The sequence below is a fragment of the Camelina sativa genome, chromosome 7, assembly GCF_000633955.1.
Source record: "Camelina sativa cultivar DH55 chromosome 7, Cs, whole genome shotgun sequence".
Lineage (NCBI taxonomy): Eukaryota > Viridiplantae > Streptophyta > Magnoliopsida > Brassicales > Brassicaceae > Camelina > Camelina sativa.
In genome coordinates, this window is record NC_025691.1 from 13,334,744 (window position 1) to 13,353,597 (window position 18,854).

General features: G+C 36.6%; 3 protein-coding genes and 1 pseudogene across 3 annotated transcripts; 2 read left to right on the forward strand and 2 right to left on the reverse strand.

The window, feature by feature from the left end:
- Positions 447 to 1,628, forward strand: LOC104704592 (putative F-box protein At1g57580). The gene is made up of 2 exons (XM_010420650.1): positions 447 to 917; positions 1,050 to 1,628. Exons 1-2 carry the CDS (start codon positions 447 to 449, stop codon positions 1,626 to 1,628), a joined length of 1,050 nt encoding a protein of 349 aa, XP_010418952.1.
- LOC104701095 (exosome complex component RRP4 homolog) lies at positions 4,079 to 5,450 on the forward strand. The gene is made up of 6 exons (XM_010416729.2): positions 4,079 to 4,227; positions 4,316 to 4,472; positions 4,554 to 4,643; positions 4,730 to 4,795; positions 4,879 to 4,941; positions 5,047 to 5,450. The coding sequence occupies exons 1-6, from the start codon at positions 4,079 to 4,081 to the stop codon at positions 5,425 to 5,427; spliced, it is 906 nt and encodes a 301-aa protein (XP_010415031.1). The 3' UTR covers positions 5,428 to 5,450.
- On the reverse strand, positions 5,938 to 8,393 carry LOC104701096 (annotated as a pseudogene).
- LOC104701097 (putative membrane-bound O-acyltransferase C24H6.01c) lies at positions 10,798 to 15,343 on the reverse strand. The gene is made up of 19 exons (XM_010416730.2): positions 15,038 to 15,343; positions 14,892 to 14,950; positions 14,618 to 14,799; positions 14,467 to 14,515; positions 14,192 to 14,295; positions 14,030 to 14,094; positions 13,859 to 13,929; positions 13,523 to 13,582; positions 13,323 to 13,436; positions 13,009 to 13,133; positions 12,857 to 12,908; positions 12,689 to 12,751; positions 12,328 to 12,437; positions 12,131 to 12,223; positions 11,960 to 12,041; positions 11,626 to 11,703; positions 11,464 to 11,539; positions 11,324 to 11,373; positions 10,798 to 11,219 (listed from the first exon to the last, which is right to left on the reverse strand). The coding sequence occupies exons 1-19, from the start codon at positions 15,153 to 15,155 to the stop codon at positions 11,169 to 11,171; spliced, it is 1,602 nt and encodes a 533-aa protein (XP_010415032.1). The 5' UTR covers positions 15,156 to 15,343; the 3' UTR covers positions 10,798 to 11,168.

Sequence of the window (18,854 nt, forward strand, 5' to 3'; positions counted from 1 at the left end):
TGAAATTTAATATCTATTGCAATTTTAACTTTACATTGATGGTTTTTTAATATATAAAAAGTTGCAAATATAATCAATAAAAAACAAATAAAGGTTAACTAAACTGAAATTAATAACTATTATCATTTTCCAATCTGTCTCCTTAATTACGTCTATAAATGCATCAATAGAACTCACAAAAAAAAAATGACATCGGTTGTAAACCATTGAGGATGGATCTCCATAACCGGCCTATACATGTCCAAATTCATAAGGCCCATGGCTGTAAGCCCATAGCGGTTTCCTGTTCCTATTAAGTTTAGGATTTATGTAATACTATATATATATATATATATATATATAACTCTTATTCAATTGATCAATAATAAGAACAGGATACAACCTCTTGTTTCTCTAACTTTTACAACAACACCAAGGAAATAAGAAAAGTCCTAATTTCTTCGATCATGGACAGCTTACCTTGGCATCTACTCGAAGAGATTCTCTTCAGAATAGACCACAGATCTCTGGCCATGTTGCAATGCACAAATAGATCCCTTCAATCTCATATATCCAAAAACCCTAACTTTGATTACGAATACTTTTCCCGGGTCAGATCCAGTTTGCTATGCGTTTGGCTAGTAAACTATGTATCCCGTTTTCTCTGCTACGACCACATTTACGGCAGTTCTAGGTCACCGAGAAGAAAAGAAATCAGGATGAAGTGTTATATTTTGGGCTATTCCTCTGGCCTTCTTCTACTCTTCTCTTACGGTGGTCTCTTCGTCGTAAATCCTCTCACAAAAAAATTTCGATTGTTGAATAGCTGTAGGATAAATACTATCCCTCTTCGACGAGGTCCTCAACACGAGCTAGGGTTCGCGGTTGATCAGATTGATCGAACCACCCAGAGTTTCAAAATCGTCATTATAAACGAGGTGACAAGTGGCAATGAAACAACGTATGAGTTTGAGATTAACGCAGGAGATTCATGGAAATTATCGGAAACGACAATTACTTGCTTAACAAGTTAGCTCGATTACCGTATGAAAACACCTGCTTATTTGGAGGGATCTTTTCACTGGTTAAGAAGGGACGGAAGCATCGTAGCTTTCAACCCTAAAACAGAGAAAGCACGACTGATTCCGATCAGATTCCCCAAAGAACTTTGTCCTAGAACGTTGTTCACAGCCGCAGATAATAATTTAGCCTTGATATCGGCGACGGAAAAAGTAACTTACGTTTATGCACTCGAGAACATTATTAGTGATCCCAAGTGGGTCCTCGTAAAACAAATTCCGAACGGAGTACTGGACGTGAAGAAGCTAATTATGTGGTACCCGGAGGCTTACGATGGAAAGTGTTTAGTCTTGGGCCGCGAAGTAGTGTCTAAGAAGGGCTACTATGAGAAAGTGGTTCATGGGTACGAGATGAGAGCTAATAAGTGGGAGGTCATAGGTTCGACTTTCCATTCAGTTCTAGACTTTTATCAGTTTACACCGTCGTCGTCTTCGGTGATAGGTCTTGATGACAAGCCAGAGATATTGGCTTGTGATCATAATAAACAAATCTCCCATATAAACCCCATTATGGAACTAATTAATGGAACCTCTATCACCGAAAGAAAAATTGAAAACCTAGCTAATTAGGAAAAGACTGGTTGACCAAAATAAGGTTATACTAAGTACCAACACCCACTATATATGTACGGGATTAATCGAATCAAATAAAATATTACAAATAATACAAATAATACTATTATTTGAAAATAGTTTTAGCATTTAAAAAAAATAAATAAATAGTTTATAATTTTATTGTAAAATGTAATTTACTTTTAATAATAAAATAAGTTATAAAAGTAATAATTAATTACATTTTCGGATTTTAATATTTGATTAAATCTTTCATTTTTAAAAGCTAATAGAAAAGATATTATCTTTTTTTTCTTGTCATTTGAATTTCAATTAGAACTGAACATATTACGTCTGTTGAATACAAAAATATGTAAACAACGAAATCACCTAAGACTAACCCAAACAAGGGAAGCATAAGCCGGCAAGTTACACACTTCCAGAAACATAAGCCGGCAAGTTACACAATTCCAGAAGCAAAGATACAAAGACTAACAACTTAGAAAACAAGTCACTAAAGAAAGAACAAAAACAAAAGCACTAAATCTGCCCAGCTGATCCAGAAAGAAGCTCGCTAAGCTTTCCCATAAAACCTGCAAACGCCGGAGAGTACCAATTAGACCGGAAGTGCTATAAACCATGATAGCACACCGTCGACAAACCATCATCAGCACCGGCAAGAACAAAAGCAAGCTCAAACGATACCAGAGAAACAGAAACCAAAACCAGTCGGAAGAAGGCGAGCCAAACTAGGGACAAAGAAAATAACCTTGAGATTCGACCTGAGACAAGCCAAAGAGGACTAACAGCTCTTACACTCGGACCCTCGTCGACCCAGCTTTAACCATCTACAGAATCAAAACTGGTGACCTCCTCGCAAGAGAACAGCTGAAAGACGATTCCACTACTATGCCTAAAACCCAAAACTACAGTTCAAAAGAGCCGCAGAAGAGAGCTAATATATGGCTAGCAACAAAATAACATCCGAATGACAAGCAGAAGGAACGAAACCTAGCATATAGCGCAAACACTGACTAGCCAGGAGACCAAATAGAGCAGAAGAACTAAGGATTGAGTACAGACCAACAGAGAAGGCAAGTTTGAGAGAAGACAAAAACCACAAACTTCACTTTGCAACCTGAAACCATCGGTTGTAGCCACACTAACACCAACAACACAACCTTTTTGAAAAACCCATTGTCCAAAGAAGAGAGAAACAAGAGAAATACCATACCAGTCCAGGAAACGACGCGCGTTTGTCTCCTTCAAGCCACCAGCCAGAAGAGAGCCACAACCTAGACTAACCCATTAACAAACGGATCCGTCTCTACCACAACCAAATCTCACTGTCGAAGGCTTCCTCTCCTTCAATCGTTTCTCAGTGACATATTTATGTAAATAATAATAAGAAATAAAGGCATTTATTTGAAAAAAAGTATAGAAGTTCTGTGAACGCGACATCTCAGTTTTTTTGTGAGAGTGCTTCTTTATTAATAAATAGGGGATATTTATGTAAATAATAATAAGAAGTAAAAACATTTATTAAAAAATGTATAGACGATCTGTGAGCGCGACACCTCAGTTTTTTTGTGAGAGTGCTTCTCTATTAATACATAGGGGATTATTAAAAAAAGTACAGAAATTTTGTGAACGCCATATCTTAGCTTTTTGGTGAGAGTGCTTCTCTATTAATAAATAGGGGATATTTATGTAAACAATAATAAGAAGTAAAGGCATTTATTAAAAAAAAACTATAGAAGATCTGTAAGCATGACACCTCAGATTTTTAGTGAGAGTGTTTGTCTATTAATACATAGGGGATCTGTGGGAATATGTATGTATCTTTTGGTTAATGAATAATTTTTTTCTTTCCCCTCACAAATGAATTTTATTGATGAACAAACCATTTCAAACAAAGGCCAACAGAAGGCCCTTGTACAACCATAACAGGTTACATGAAAAATAAACAAGGCCCAAGATAAGGTCCATCATTGAGTCGGTAAAGATAGAAGAAGTCGAAACTCGAAACGATCACACAACCTTTCCCGTTAAGATTACGATTCCGATGATTGACCATAAAATCTTGGTTTTCATCGATTACTGGAAACCAGAAACACATGGATTAAGCTTCAGAAAGTGCTTTGCTCTTCCATCTTAATCGCTATTTATAGAACATATTTTTCACAAAACCTATTGCTCTCAAAAGGAAATAAGTCGGAGAAGAGAGAGTTTTAAAGCGAGAATCCATGTGTTTGTTCTTTTTTTTTTCACTAACCAAACGCTAAACTGATGTTATATTTAACCGGCCGGTTCAATGAACTGTTATAGTACAAACCAAACAGAAAACTCCCTAGTCCGCAGACGTGAGGAGAATTTTCTCACTTTTCTCCAAAACCCTAATTGAGAACTTTTCTTCAATTTCGTTTTTGCTCTTCTCAAATTTTTAATCACTATTGTTTGTGGGGAGTATGAGAAAGCTTCAGGTAGAGCTACCATTGAACCAGACGCAGAAGGTCCGGTTTGAGAGATCTATCGAGCGGCTACAATTGTTGTCGTCAACCACAAACAACTCTGTAATCGTTGCCGACTCTATCAACGAAGATGCATACCTCCTTAAGTAATCTCATTCTTTTTCAGCTTATCTGTATTCTGGATTGAAGTTTTGTTTTCTTCGTATTGATTTATTTTTTTCTTTTGAAAAAAAGGGGACATGGAACCTCCGAGGTAGATGGTGAGTTGCTAGCGACGGTCTGTGGAGTTGTGGTTCATGTGGACAAGCTTGTATATGTACGCAACTTGCGAGCCAAGTACAAACCTGAGGTTAACGATGTAGTGGTAGGACGTGTGATTGAGGACTTTGAGGTAAGAGTTTTGTAATGGTGAATAGGGTTTTGAAATCAGATTGAGAGAGATTAGGGTTTTTAAATGATTCTTCTTATTTAGGTCTCTCAAAGCTATTGGAGAGTGGAGCTAAACTCTACTCAATATGGAGTACTAAAGCTTTCTTCCACGAATATGCCTGATGCTGTTCAGGTTACAATTTGATTCTTCAATTGTTTGGTATTTTCTCACATTGTCTGCTAAGGTTCAATGATATAAGAGTTTCTCGATTTTGGCAGAAGCGAAAAAGGTTTGTGGATGAACTCAATATGCGTGATATTATTGTAGAAGATGATGTCGTTTGTGTAAGTCCTACATATGGTCCATCTCTAAGTATCCTTCATCATTGAAAACATGACCTGATTCGTTCTTTGTTACTAGGCCGAAGTGGGCTGTAATTCACCGTGATGGTAGATTGGAGCTAAAAGCGTTAAGTCACAAGTATGGCAAGGTTGGGTATATGATTTGGCACATTAGTCTAAGTTAAGTATTCAACTTTGCTAGTCTCTTCCTCTCTAAACAATAAGAGTAATCTATCCATGAATTCCTTCTACAGCTCGACAACGGAGAGCTACTCAAGGTTGATCCTTACTTGGTTAAGAAAACCATGAGTCACTTTCATTACTTAGAAAGTCTTGGGATCGATTTGATTCTCGGCCGCAACGGCTTCATTTGGATCGGCGAACACTCCCAAGTCAAAGATCCTAACCAGAACATAGGAAAAGAGAAAAGCTATACGCCACTCGAGACTCGACAAAGCATTCTCAGAATTGGGAATGCGATACGGGTCTTGTCTAATCTTGGCTTCACCATGACTCTAGAAGTGGTTATGGAAACTGTTAACTTAAGCAACACGGAGAATATTGACGTACATGACATGCTTGGATCAGAGTTCCACGTTTTGGTCACAGAGAACGAAGCTGAAAGAAGAAGATGACTTGCTAGAGGAAAAATGTGAAATGCCCCCATCAAGGTTTTGTCTATGTGTTACTGATTCGACAAAGACTTGTAATTTTTTTTACATATGATCAAATCATTATTGGACTTTTTTTAGTGCTTGGAGCCCATGATTTGTGAATACCGGCTCTATTCTAAGTAATCATCTTGTCTACCAATGTTGTTTCTTTTTTAGTTTTGCTTATATTTATGTTTTCTATTATTATGCTCTATTTATGGTACCATGTTAAGTCATGCAGATCCAAACATCAACAATTAAGGAGACAGTTGGTGTTGTTACAATTTAAAAATCAAAAGAATTAAAAAGATCCTTGTATAAGGCGAATTAAGCTCATTGTTCATAATCATGATTCATGACCACTAATACTCCCATTTTACAATATGATTTCACAATTTGATTCAAACCAGAATGTGTTATCCAATTTACAAAACAGAGAGAAGTAACGGGTTTTTGGACACAAAGTTAAGAGAAATATAGGAAGAGAAGAAGTGATCAAATGGGTTTTTATTTTATTTCATTGTTTTGCCTGAATAAATGAATGCTCTTTTTTGAAGAAAAAAAATAGCATTTTTATACCAAAGAAAAAAAAAACTAAATTTATTCTCTAAAGACCAAATTGTGACAAGTCTTGTCACAAGGATAAGCACAGTCGATGAGCTTTGCTCCTCCTCTTTCGAAATACCAATCTCCCACAGCTACTGCTATACCCTGTTTTAATTTGGTTGTATATACAAAACATCAATAACAACCGGGATTAAATCACAATACATTACACATTTGCATTGTAAATGGTTATTATATTTTTGTCTTACCTTGTTCTTAACGGCAGGAGAGTTTTTAGCATACCATGTGTCATGCCTCTCTGTTTGGCAATGAGCAAAGCACGAGTTAAGGAACACACCGTTCTTTCTCGGCATCGCGAAACCTTTTACCAAATTCACCATACGCGTCCTAAATCCTGTTAATACAAAATTTTCAATACAAAACATATATATCTCAGTTTTGGTTAGAACATTAATTATAGCTCATGGTTCACCTTGCAAGAACTGGATCTGAGATGGACTGCACTTAGCGTAGTTAAGTCTACAGTCATTCCAACTTCCTTTTGGATCTACAGATTTAGGAGCTAAACTCTCTTGGATCTGCAACAATTACAATATATTATATCAAAAAAAGACAGATTCTCCCTTTATTGATAAAGCTGAGGATCAAAAGAAGGGACTTTAACTAACCTGCCACGAATCATATGCAGCATTTAGAATAAACAATGGAGTCTTGACTTGGTTGATTAAGTTTTGTGGGAAAAAACACTGCAAGTATTAAAGCATGGAGTACACATTTTAGGCGATCGAGCTCACTACTATATCTGGAATTGCTTCACTATTAATATAGCTAAAAGAAGATAACACATACCGAAGTTGGGTTAAGACGGTCTACACAGTCCCGAGGAAGCATGGTTTGAAGATTCTGTGATTAAATACTGTTAGGACCATCTATCGAAAATTAGAAGCGACATAAAGTAACACTCATTGCCAATTTGTTTTGAGAAACTTAACAAAATTACACAAGTCTTGAGACAAAGTGTGTAAAACATTATGTGCTCTTACCTGTAATTTTACCACACCGGCATATAAACGCCTCAGAGCTCGGCCTCCAGATACATCGATGCTTCAGTTAAGAAATTAAGAAACCAGTCAATACCTAGACCAAAGTCATGACTGATAGATACTTGTTAGTCAAGGAACTAGCAAATCACTCACGCATCGAGGAAGAAACCAGCATCACTCAGACATTTCACTCTAGTGGAAGGAGGAAACATTTTCCCGAAATCATCACATCGGAAAATCGCGGCCAGACCTCCAGCAGAACATCCGGAGAGCAGAGCCTGCTTAGCTTGACGCATTCCTTTCCCCATCAACTCTTCCATAGCAGCTAACCAAATTCTCTTTCCTCTAAATTGAAGTTTTGCAGCCTAGTTTGTAGCAAAATATAAAACTATATAACAATCAATATTGTAACACAATATAACCTTATTAATGTTTTCAAGAAGAAGCTAATTAACCTTATCCTCGCTGTCTCCACTAAACGATCCACCGTCACAGTACCGAACTTTTACTCTGTTCCAGTTATAAAAGTCTGCAAAGCACAACATTACCAAGAAACATAAACATCATATCCTATAGAGTGATGTATGGGAGCTTTAGAAAAAAGAACCTGGATTCTCAGCGGCTCTATCACTTAGAATGCCAGTGAATGGTATCTGTTTCTCCATGTACGAAGATGATCCACGGCGACTGGTCTTACGGTATACACAATTTCTAACGGTATCACACCATCCACCTCCCTACCAACCATCATGTCAGTGACTAAACACTGTCATATCTATGTTTACAAGAGAACGTTTTAGCTGGACAAACCTCCAATTGAACGAGCCAGTTGTTTGCTCCTGAACCAAACCCTCGATGCAAGTGATATCCGGGGAGACTTCCATCGAGACACACTACAAAGAAATTGAAAATTGTGTAACAAGAAACATATTATACCCCAAGAAAGAGATAAGTTATAAAGAAAAAGATGTTACCAGCTCCTTTAGATGCAGCGGATTGAATGAGAGTGAGTCCAACCATAGGAAACTTAGCTTCAGAATAAACATTACTTTGAGTCTGAAACATCTTTGTTTCATTGAACTCTGTGAACCACTCCGTTTCATCAAACTCCATCATCATCCCATTTACAGAGATGTTTAAGAGAATGATCCCAAACAAACTCCATAGATGGTTCTTCATTTCCCACCTCTTGATCATATGGATGGATGGTTTCAGACTTGTTCACAAACCTTGGTTTATATGGAGGAGAGAGAGATAACATTAATTACCAAACGTTTTATTTAATATTTATTACCAGACTAAGGTGTGATTTAACTGAGATAGTTAAGTAGCCTTTTGACAAAAAAAAAGATTCCAGATCAAGATCTTGACAAAGTAAAATATAATTTTGGTTACCTTAGAGATCAGATCGCAGAATGTTGCAGACTGTTTGCAATTATTTCAGAGCTGACCAATGGTTAAGATATCTTTTTAGAGAATTATTAAGTTCTAGATTTTTATGAAGCTGCCACCTTTTTTTGTCCTTACTGGTGCTTTGATTTATATTATTTGGACACTTATGTTAATTATGTCGTGTATCTTCCTACGACAATCCTTTTCAGCGTGTTAAACATCGTCACTATCGCTACTTTATACAATTCCCTTAGAGCATTTGCATTAGCCTATATTTCATCTGTCCTTCATAATAAAACGATTTAATTTAAATCAAAATGTGTGATTATGCGAAGGAACGTTCCTTCAAAGGGGACGTTTATTTGTCCGTCCTTCCTTACACGTGGCATGCTCTCGGTTGTTTGTGTTGTTTGGGTAGGGGATAGAAAAAAATTGAACCATCGACTTCTATTTTTTATCTCCGACTCTCTCTCTCTTGTTTCTATCTCTCTCGACGAGTTTACCGCCGCAATAATCCTGTTGTTTGGCGATGAATACCTAAGATGTCCCATACCAGACGACCTAGAAAGACTACTCTATGAAAATGAAAAACGTGGATTTCCCGGGATGGTTAGGAGCATTGACTGTATTCATTGGGGGTGGAAGAATTGTCCAACAGCTTGGAAAGGGATGTATTCACGATCAACCGGAAAACCTACAATCGTGCTGGAGGCGGTAGCTTCGTACGACCTTTGGATATGGCATGCTTTTTTTGGAGCTCCAGGTACTATGAACGATCTTAATATTCTAGATCGATCAAATGTTTTTGATGACATTCTTAACGGTAAAGCTCCGGAGGTCAACTACTTTGTCAACGGAAGGGAGTACAATTTGGCGTACTATCTCACCGATGGTATTTATCCTAAATGGGCCACTTTTATACAATCTATCCGGCTTCCACAAGGTATGAAAAATTCTCTCTTCTCTAAAAAACAAGAAGCTGTGCGGAAAGATGTTGAGCGTGCATTTGGAGTCTTGCAAGCTAGATTCGCCGTTATTAAAAATCCATCTCGTTTATGGGATAAAAACAAAATAGCAAATGTTATGAGAGCATGCATAATACTCCATAATATGATTGTCGAGGATGAACGAGGAACATACAGTTACCGAAACATTGTTTCTGAATTTCAACACGGAGAAGATGTGGATCAAACATATACCGTCGGTGCCGCCAGCTTGAGTTCAAATATGAGCACAACGATTACTCGTCTTACAGAAATTCGGGATAAAAAAGTCCATGAACGGTTAAAAAAAGATTTGATTGAGCATATTTGGACTAACTTTGGACATCTTCCAGATAATGAAGATTGATTAAAAAAATTCTATGAATTGAATAAAATGTTTGTTTTTATCTTTGATGTTTGTATGGTTTATGTTTTTTATCTTTCATGTTTTAATTGTATATTTTGTTTTTTTTTCAAGTTTTTGTAACTTTTTATTTTTTTAATGTTTTTAATGTCAATGTTATATGTTTTATTTAAATTAAAACTTTAATATGTTTTTATTTATTAATTTAAATAATTAATTTTTTAATTTAATAAATCTATTATTTTCTCCAGGGGACCAACTCTGAGGGACACCAATGCTCGTACTAAACTTAAGAAACTCTCAAAATAAGATTAATATATTTGAAAGACCATAAATTGTCCTCTACCAATGCACATGCTCTTACGTCTGAAAGACTGAAATTTTCCATTTAGAGCCACAAGATTAAAAAGCAGATGTGTGTCTTAATCCTCCAGTGTCTTGTCCCAACCTGTTTTTGTTGGGTTGGGAAGGGACAAATGTGTGACATTGATGGTCTTCTTCAGTGGTCTCAATCGCACCTTAACCTATCAAAACTCTGTAATGGAACTCGTATCAGTATTCTGAATACTGTATTCACTTTTCGCACTTTTTCTATATTTCATTTCTTCTTCACCTTCTCTCTCTTTCGCCTTACAAGCTTCTCAGAAACTGGATTTATGTTGCTTGCAACCTACCAGACCTATCTTATGTCGCCTACGAGACACAAAGAGACTGGGTGTCTTAACATCACATGGGTGCCTAAGAGTATGTACACCAACCGTGGCAAATCTATACATCTACGGAATGCGCAACCTGAGATGTGTTTTGGCTGGGCTAAACAGAATACCGCCACACCGCCTGGTTGTTCTAGTCATCAGAGTTAAGATAAGGGAAATCCTGCCCTATGTAGAATTTTGCTTGACTTTTGCAGAACGCAGATATATGAGTTAATCGAAGTGGTGGTGATGATGAATTTGATTGTTATCATAATAGTTAAGAAGTCTTATCTAAGGAATGTAGACAGTACCAGTAAGGAGCTGAATTGATGAATAAGCAGCCTGAGTCAGCACAAAATCGTTCATAATGCATGAAGTTTGTCAGTTAGGCCAATTTGGCTGCGTCCATGCCAGAGGATTCACGCACTAACTGGTTTGGTTATGATAATAAATGGATCGTCACTCATTTACCAGATACCTTTTCAACAGCATTCAATATGCTTATATCATCTGCAGGTGGTCTGTGATCATCCATCCAAAAGCCTTTGGCAAAGTTAATTTCATTTTTGATTCTTCCAGCATGGAAATACTCAGTTAGCCCGACCAAAATTTTATTCAAAATGTAACCATAATGACATTACTTGATTAGAACTGAGGAGACTACAACTCTTTGCCTCAGCTACTTCGGGCTATGCGCTCTACTTCTCAAGTCTTGGATGTGGAACATCAGCTGCAAAGTAAAGAAATGAAAGTTGGGAACATTCAAACAACATCTAAAGCTCCAGGAGAAAAGTAAACTAAACATTCAGCGTAGCAGAATATCTAATGCACTACCTTTGTACCCACGTACAAGCTAAAGAACACTCCACCCAGAACAGGTACTCCTGTGATATCAAATGAATGAACAGTATTTAGTAGCAGCGTCTGACAAAGAACATTAAATGAAGACTGATAACCGTTGGGTTTCTATATACCTTCTCTCTTAAGAAAGCTGGAGACCAACCAGTTTATACCTGATGGTCCAATGACATAGCCAGCAAGATTTGCAATCTGCAATTGAGGAACTCAATCTTATTTTTCAGCATGAAGGCGACTACAAGAATGGGACATAAGAATATTCAGCATAAGCTATTTACCATGAGGCATGTGATTGTGACGGCACCAGACAACGCCTTGAGTTCACGTAAGAGGAATTCTCCTAAAGCACTCTCAACCTGCAACAGTACTTTTCATGTTACTACAATTCCTACGGACACGAAACCAAATTAAAAAGGAAAAGGAAGTTCTATTTGTCATTGGGATATATGATAACTAGACGGGTCCAAAACATATCATATGCTAGTCAGACGCATTGCCTAGTCTCTACCATCACAATAATGTGCGATAATATATCACATTCATTCTTCAAATGTTAGCATGGTAAAGACTTGGAACTTATAGAGAGACTAAAACAACCATTGTTTAACTGACCTTGTATGCATTGGATGCTGATTTCAGTAACATTTCTGGCATGAAGAATAAACATGTTAACCATGCCCATGAAAGAAGCTTCCTGGTTGCAAATAAAACAGTCAACCATATGAGAAGTTGGATCAAATAATTCATACAACGCAAAGGAATCATATGAAGGCAATAAATTACCATTCCAAATCGTGCCACATGGCAACAAATGTAAATACAACCCACACATTCAGAAACTTTCTTCGTGATCCACCTAGAGGAATATACATATACCTAAAGGAAGATGTTAACTTACTATTATACGAGCTGGCATTAAAAGAAAATGATGCAGCGACGTTTTAAGTTGAAACCAGGAGTGTAGTGTTAAACATTCTTACCTGATAAGCCACCTATTAAATGAAGCATGCCAGGTTTTCCAGAACGATTCCAGGCTGTAGCAATTGTTAATGCAATTTGGCATGTTCTCTACAGTTTCAATGCCATTCACCTAAAAGAAAATGTTTACATTATTACATTCAGAACTGCATACTAATTTTTCATCCGGCCATATTTCTCGGAATTTCTAGCTTTGTAGCCATGATCGCAGCAACAATTTGAAAATTGCTTGCTATTGAAATTTCATAGACCAGAACGTCATCAGTACAAAGGACTAAGTTAACTACCATACAACTGCTAGAATTTTATTCCACTAAACGATCATAGAATAATAAAACGATCTCAAGACTTGAAGGGGCATACCAGAGACCAAAAGCGGAAATATCTCCATAAAAGAAGGAACTTAAGCCACATGAAGTTTAACACCTGCAGCAGTACAAATAGCACTACAGATCAGTTTCAGGTATTCTGGTTCTCTACAATAAAAAAAAAAAGTCAAAGCACACGACTAAATTTCCAAGAGCCTCTTACTCCATATCCGACAATAAATATTTCCACAGGAGATAGTTCTCTCCACAGACCACTGTCACAAACACAAAGAAGTTAGCATTTTGTATAATTAAAAGATTTGAAAAACAGAACGATGAAGTGTAATTATTATCCTAGTCCTGAAAGAGTTTCACCTGATCACAAAGGCATTGTAATAAAATAAGTGTGTCATAAGTTCAATCAGCAAGAAGCTGAATAACCAACGCACTCCATACCGAGCAACATCTTTGAATGAATGAGTATTCTGTGGCATATCTAGCTGTAAAAATATAGGTTTGTAGTGAGAGATCATGAAGACGACCCACTATGAAAAAACGGTGTTGATTCTTTGTGAACTCTTTTCTACAGTAAATGGAAGTTTATACAAGAGAACCAGAGTTCGGGATTCTAAAAACAAACAAAGGCATGAAAGGAATAGAAAAGTGAAGGCATGGCAAGAACCACAGACCTGAGAAGCAAATGCATTAAAGCTTATGATTGGCCCCGCAAGGTACAAGGGTGCATACACCAAATAACAAAGGTATAGAGAAAAGCAGCAGCTGTCACTTGCAAGACCTCTCTCCTAATAGGTTATACCATGTTAGAGATGAGTTATGCAAGAAAAAGAGATTAATTATAGAAGTTAAACAGTGGTGTCATGCAGTCAACCTGTCGAAGTACGTAGCATGTCTTCCCCAACTTACATAAGGAACAGCGTGTTACATGTTTCTGCAATAACAAAATAACAAAATAAGAGATGGCTACACCATATGCTGTTAACCATTGATCAAGGAAACAGTATAAATACACAAGATATAAAACTTAGAGAAATTAACAAGCAACTACGAATATCAGCAGCTCTATTCTATATATGCCAGGAGAACATATCGACATTTTTTTGAGGATAATATTTTATTTCCCGAACACAATGCAAAATTACCACGAACACCTATTCCAAAACTACTGAGAGTAGGAAGACAATACATATCAAGAAAGGAAACACACCTCCTCATCAAAATGAGAGTCCAGTTGGCCCCAGTGATAATCGTATCCAAAGCTTATCATGCGCAAAACAACTGCAACAAAATTATAAGTGGGCAACATACTGCAATCCGACTTTGTTTTTCAAGGTAGAGAGACAAAATGTAGTCAATGGTAACTAGATAAATCAAATACCAAAGTTGAAGCATATATGCCATCTAAATGTGCCCCTAAAGTTGTCCAGGAATTCAAACTGTTGCCTTGGAAAAAGAGAGGAACAATCAAAGAGTTAGACTTCACAGCAACCACACAATAACTCCAACTGTACATGTCAAATATGAGATGTACATGACTCACCCGAAAATGGAGAACGAATATCCTTCATAAATGCGATTGCAGAAGAGGAAAAATATGTTGAATGTCCAAAGCATGTAAGGAAAGTATTTTGTCCGTGCAAAAACCTGCATTAATGTATATCAACTGAAATCTGATCATCTTAGAAAATATCAAACTTAGTATATGCCACAAGAAGCTAAGATATACTATATCCTTCATTCTACATATACTCTTACGATCCAAACTACCAATATACCAAGACTACTATAGGGAGATATATTGAAAGGAAAACATACCTTAACAAGAAGGAAATTGGCTGTTGCAATCGAGAGAATGTAAATGACGCTGGAAGTGAATGCGGAAACAACTCAGCTTAGAGTCAGAAAACTAAAGAAACAATGTGATGCTAGGAAGCAAACAAAAAAGATATGTGGAATCAGCACTTACCAAGCTCCATGCAAGTAAACCAAGTATATCAACGATAAGGAAAGCCACAAGATGGCCATTCCTTTAGCTTTCAATTGGAAAAAAGACCTAAAACCATTTGCAATCACAGTGAATCCCGCGAAAACAAAGCTTAGAATCGGCAAATTCCCACGAAAATTTCTCCATTGAGCATCAGAAACATCCTACAGCCAAAAACACAGATAATGAGCTTCAAAGCAATAAGAATAATTTGGAAAAACAAAAAAAAATGAAAATTTAAGGAATAACACATTACATTACGTCGATTAGGAATGAGCCAGCCAGGAGCTAAACCATAGAGCTTGAAGTAATGATCTAAAAATTCAAAATTCTCATCAACCAAAAAATCACAATCACATGACTCAGATTTTAGAAATTTACAAAAAAAAAAATTGGAGTTACCGTGAGAGACACGAAGCGATCTCCATACGACATAAGCATAGAAGGCGATCGCGTATAAGAGTAGAAGAACGAGCTCTCTTTGTTTCCATTTTGCGTTTCGACTATTGTGAGTGTTCATGGCTTCTCTGTAATTGAATCAAACCCCAGAAACGAAGCTCACACTTTTGAGAAATTTGTTTTTAACCGACAAGAGAAGCGAGCACTGAAGCGCCGGTGAAGCTTCAATCGGAAACAGAAACGTAGTTGGGTTCTTCCGGTGGGTTCATAAAACGAGATCCAAACGAAGAAGACGACTGATTCTCTCCACGTGCGTTTTAGGTTTTTTTTTTGTTTGTATGTTATTTGGTTTCTTAATGTTTAGCCACATAGGCCCAAACCCAAATTACGTTTAGTCACCAAAGCCCAATTGTTTTTATTTCTTAAAATCAAATTAATTTTACTTTTCAAAAAAATGATTAATCACATAATTGTATAAGAGTATATTTTGTTGGGTTACAAGAATAAAGCTTTTTAGAATTAAGAAAAAAAGCTATAAAATTATCAGATTTTTTTTGTCTTCAGTTTTCATTATGGTTCCTATCTTATATGTAATAATTTAAAGCTTAATTTGTTTTAGTTTATACTAATATATCTTCACTATAAATAATATAATTCTTCAATATTAATAATATAATACATAATTTTACAAGGCTACTATCAAGAATGATTCCAAGTATAACACATATAATATTTTTTGGTCGTCTCAAAATTGAAGCTATTTCAACAAATGAACTAAAAGTTATTCTTGTTTTTTTTTCACACTTGGTTTGGTTTTGAATTACAATTATTCCTAATTTTTTCTTCCAAATAGATGTTGGTCCTTTAAATGGTCTTTATGAGCTTCAAGCAGTTTTTGTACACTTTGAAAATTGATATCAATAATTTAAAAATAATAATAAATTAATAAAAGAAATGTGTAATTTCTGAGTCAATGATTCACTTTTAGTAACCAACTAAGATTAGAAATTGATTGCAAAGTATTTCGATGGACAACTACCTTTATTTAACCAACTACTGGATGTTCATATAAAAAAAAAAGTCTCAACCCAATGCTTCATCAACCATATAAAGAACGCTCTATGTGTGGACATATATGAACTATTTTTCAAAAAAATTATTTATGTATAATGTTAAATCAAAGTTAAAATAAAAGTTCTAAAACGCTAAGAACATTTTTGATGGCTGTTTAGACTACTTCCATGACCAAGTAATAAATATTATTTTATTAGGTTTACTAGAAAAAGTGATATGCTTTTTCTTTAAATTATGTGAATACAACCTAGATTTTTCATAAATAAATCAACAATAATTTATTTATGAAAAGTGTTTTCTACTTGAAATTCAAATATATTATCGAAACAATAAGGCCAAATGGTGGATTTGGGACAAAGATCCTTGTAAGTTCGAATATATGATATATGTTTTTCTTTAAATCAACCAAAATACATGAGCTTAGATGATTGCATCCTCAATTTAGAGATTTTCAAACGATGTGTAGGTGTAATATATTCATTATGCTTAATTATTTATAAACCTATTATTATTATAATTTTTGACAGTAATTGATATGATCGTGGCCAGCAAGGAGACAGAAGCTGCAGAGAAACCGGAAATCGTGGGAAGGATCACTCGTTCAAGAGCTAAGGAGATGGCCAAGGAAGCTCATGCACTCATAGCTGACGGGTCATTCAATCTACCGAGGATCCAAGTCTTCAACATATCCACCCTGAAGACTTCACCCAGTAATGATAACTAGATAACTTAGGTGTGAAGTTTGTACTCTTTTTCCCATAGCTGAGTTTTGTCCCACTGGGTTTTCTCGGTATGGTTTTTAATGAGGCAAATGGATCACTACGTCGAGTTATCTAGAAGTCATTACCAATGGGGAATAATGTACTAATACAAGTGACTTCTGTACTACTACAGATCACCTAGACGCTTCGTTGTTTTTCTTATTTCCTTTACACGCCTTGTTGTTTTATTTGGAGTGTCGAACCCTAGGGTTTATTATAAAACCCAAAAGCCACGCCTCCTTGTTTGGGAGCGAAGAAGTTGTATGAACAAGTATTGTCACACTTTTTCCTCACTTTGAATTCTAGAATGCGTTCTTGATTTCTGGGTTTCTATACACTTTGTGATTCAGAAACTCTTCACTTTGTTCCAATCCATACAACCACCTAAACATCTATTTCCATCGAACCACTGTTTTCATCATTCGATCTTCACACATCATCACTCAAAGTCATTCGCCCATCATCATCAACCAGATCTCGTCACCTATCACTTATCCTCAGCCTTTCATCGGAGTTCTATCCTAGGGAGATCGTATTATGTGGTATCAGAGCCAACTCTGTGCCAAAGGCTAAGCGATTCTAAAAACCCTAATCTCGTTTGTGTTGCTTGATTTATTTCGTTTGTCTAGTTTCAGGGTTTGTTTTCGTTGTTCATTGGTGTTTAGATCGAGTTCTGTGAGTTTAGGATTTAGTTTTGGTGTTGTTTCGAATTAGACTGCAATTAGGGTTAGTTATTTCGAATTTTGTTCATCATAGGGCTGGTATTGTTCAATTTTTCTAATAGTCTAGCTCGACATTAGGTCTGCAGTCATGTTTTCTGTTTAAAATTCAGAGTTTCAGAGTTTATTTTCGTTTTTCTCATTCAAGGAACGTTTTACTTCGAGTTTTCTTCTTTATTTTGCAGGTACAATGGAGCTTTCTCCAGAAGCTATGGAAGCTTTGAACCAAGCCATGGCTAAGCAAATAACAGAAGCAAACAAGACAATGTCTACTCAGTTCCAGCAACAGATGGAGAAGCTCAGTAACAAGTTTGAGAAGCAGATCAAAGATATAGCTCACGCAACTAGCGCTTCAGATCAGAGTTCTTCATAACCGCCTAGTCCTAATAAGGCTCTCCGCTTAGCTAAAGGAAAGGCACACGTGGGAGCTTCTTCCAAACATACACGGATCGGAACAGCTAAGTCACCTACTGGGGGAAGGGAGACTTGTTTCAATCAGAGAAGAAACACTCAAAGCACAGAAAGAGAGCATCGAAGAACTGGTAGAGATCCTACACGCCCACGACGAGCTGAACAAGTAGCTGGGCATCGAATATACATTGAGTCAGATAGAGAGTATTCTGAAGAAGAAGAAGAAGTTTCAGATCATAGTCAAGAGACAATGAGGAGAAACAGAAACAGAGATCATGGCAGGGATTATGATCCTTTGAGGCAGCAGCTGAAGCACCTCAAAATTCAGTATCCTTCTTTTCATGGTACCAATGATCCAGAGACTTATCTAGACTGGGAAAGGAAGATGGAATCTAACTTTTAGGTTCCGGGTACTTATGAGTTGAACAAGCTAAAGATAGCCATATCTGAATTCAATGGCTATGCTTTGTTGTGGTGGGAGCAGTTGGGACTCACTAGACATCGACAGAGAGAGCCTGCTATCACTACACGGGAACAGTTAGTCACGCAGATGAGAAAGAAGTTTGTGCCTACACATTACCAGAGAGGGATTCTTAACAAGCTTAGGCGTCTCACTCAAGGCACTAAGTCTGTAAGAGACTACTATCAGGAGCTGGAAACGCTTATGATCAGGGCTGATCTGAGAGAAAGTGAAGACATGGTTATGTCTAGGTTTCTTGGAGGTTTGAACAGAGAGATTCAAGACAAGATAGAGCTGCAGAACTATGAAGATGTGCAAGAAATGGTACATAAGGCAGAGCTAATTGAATCACAGATCAAGAGAAAGGGAGTGAGGTCAACGTTTACGCCTAACAT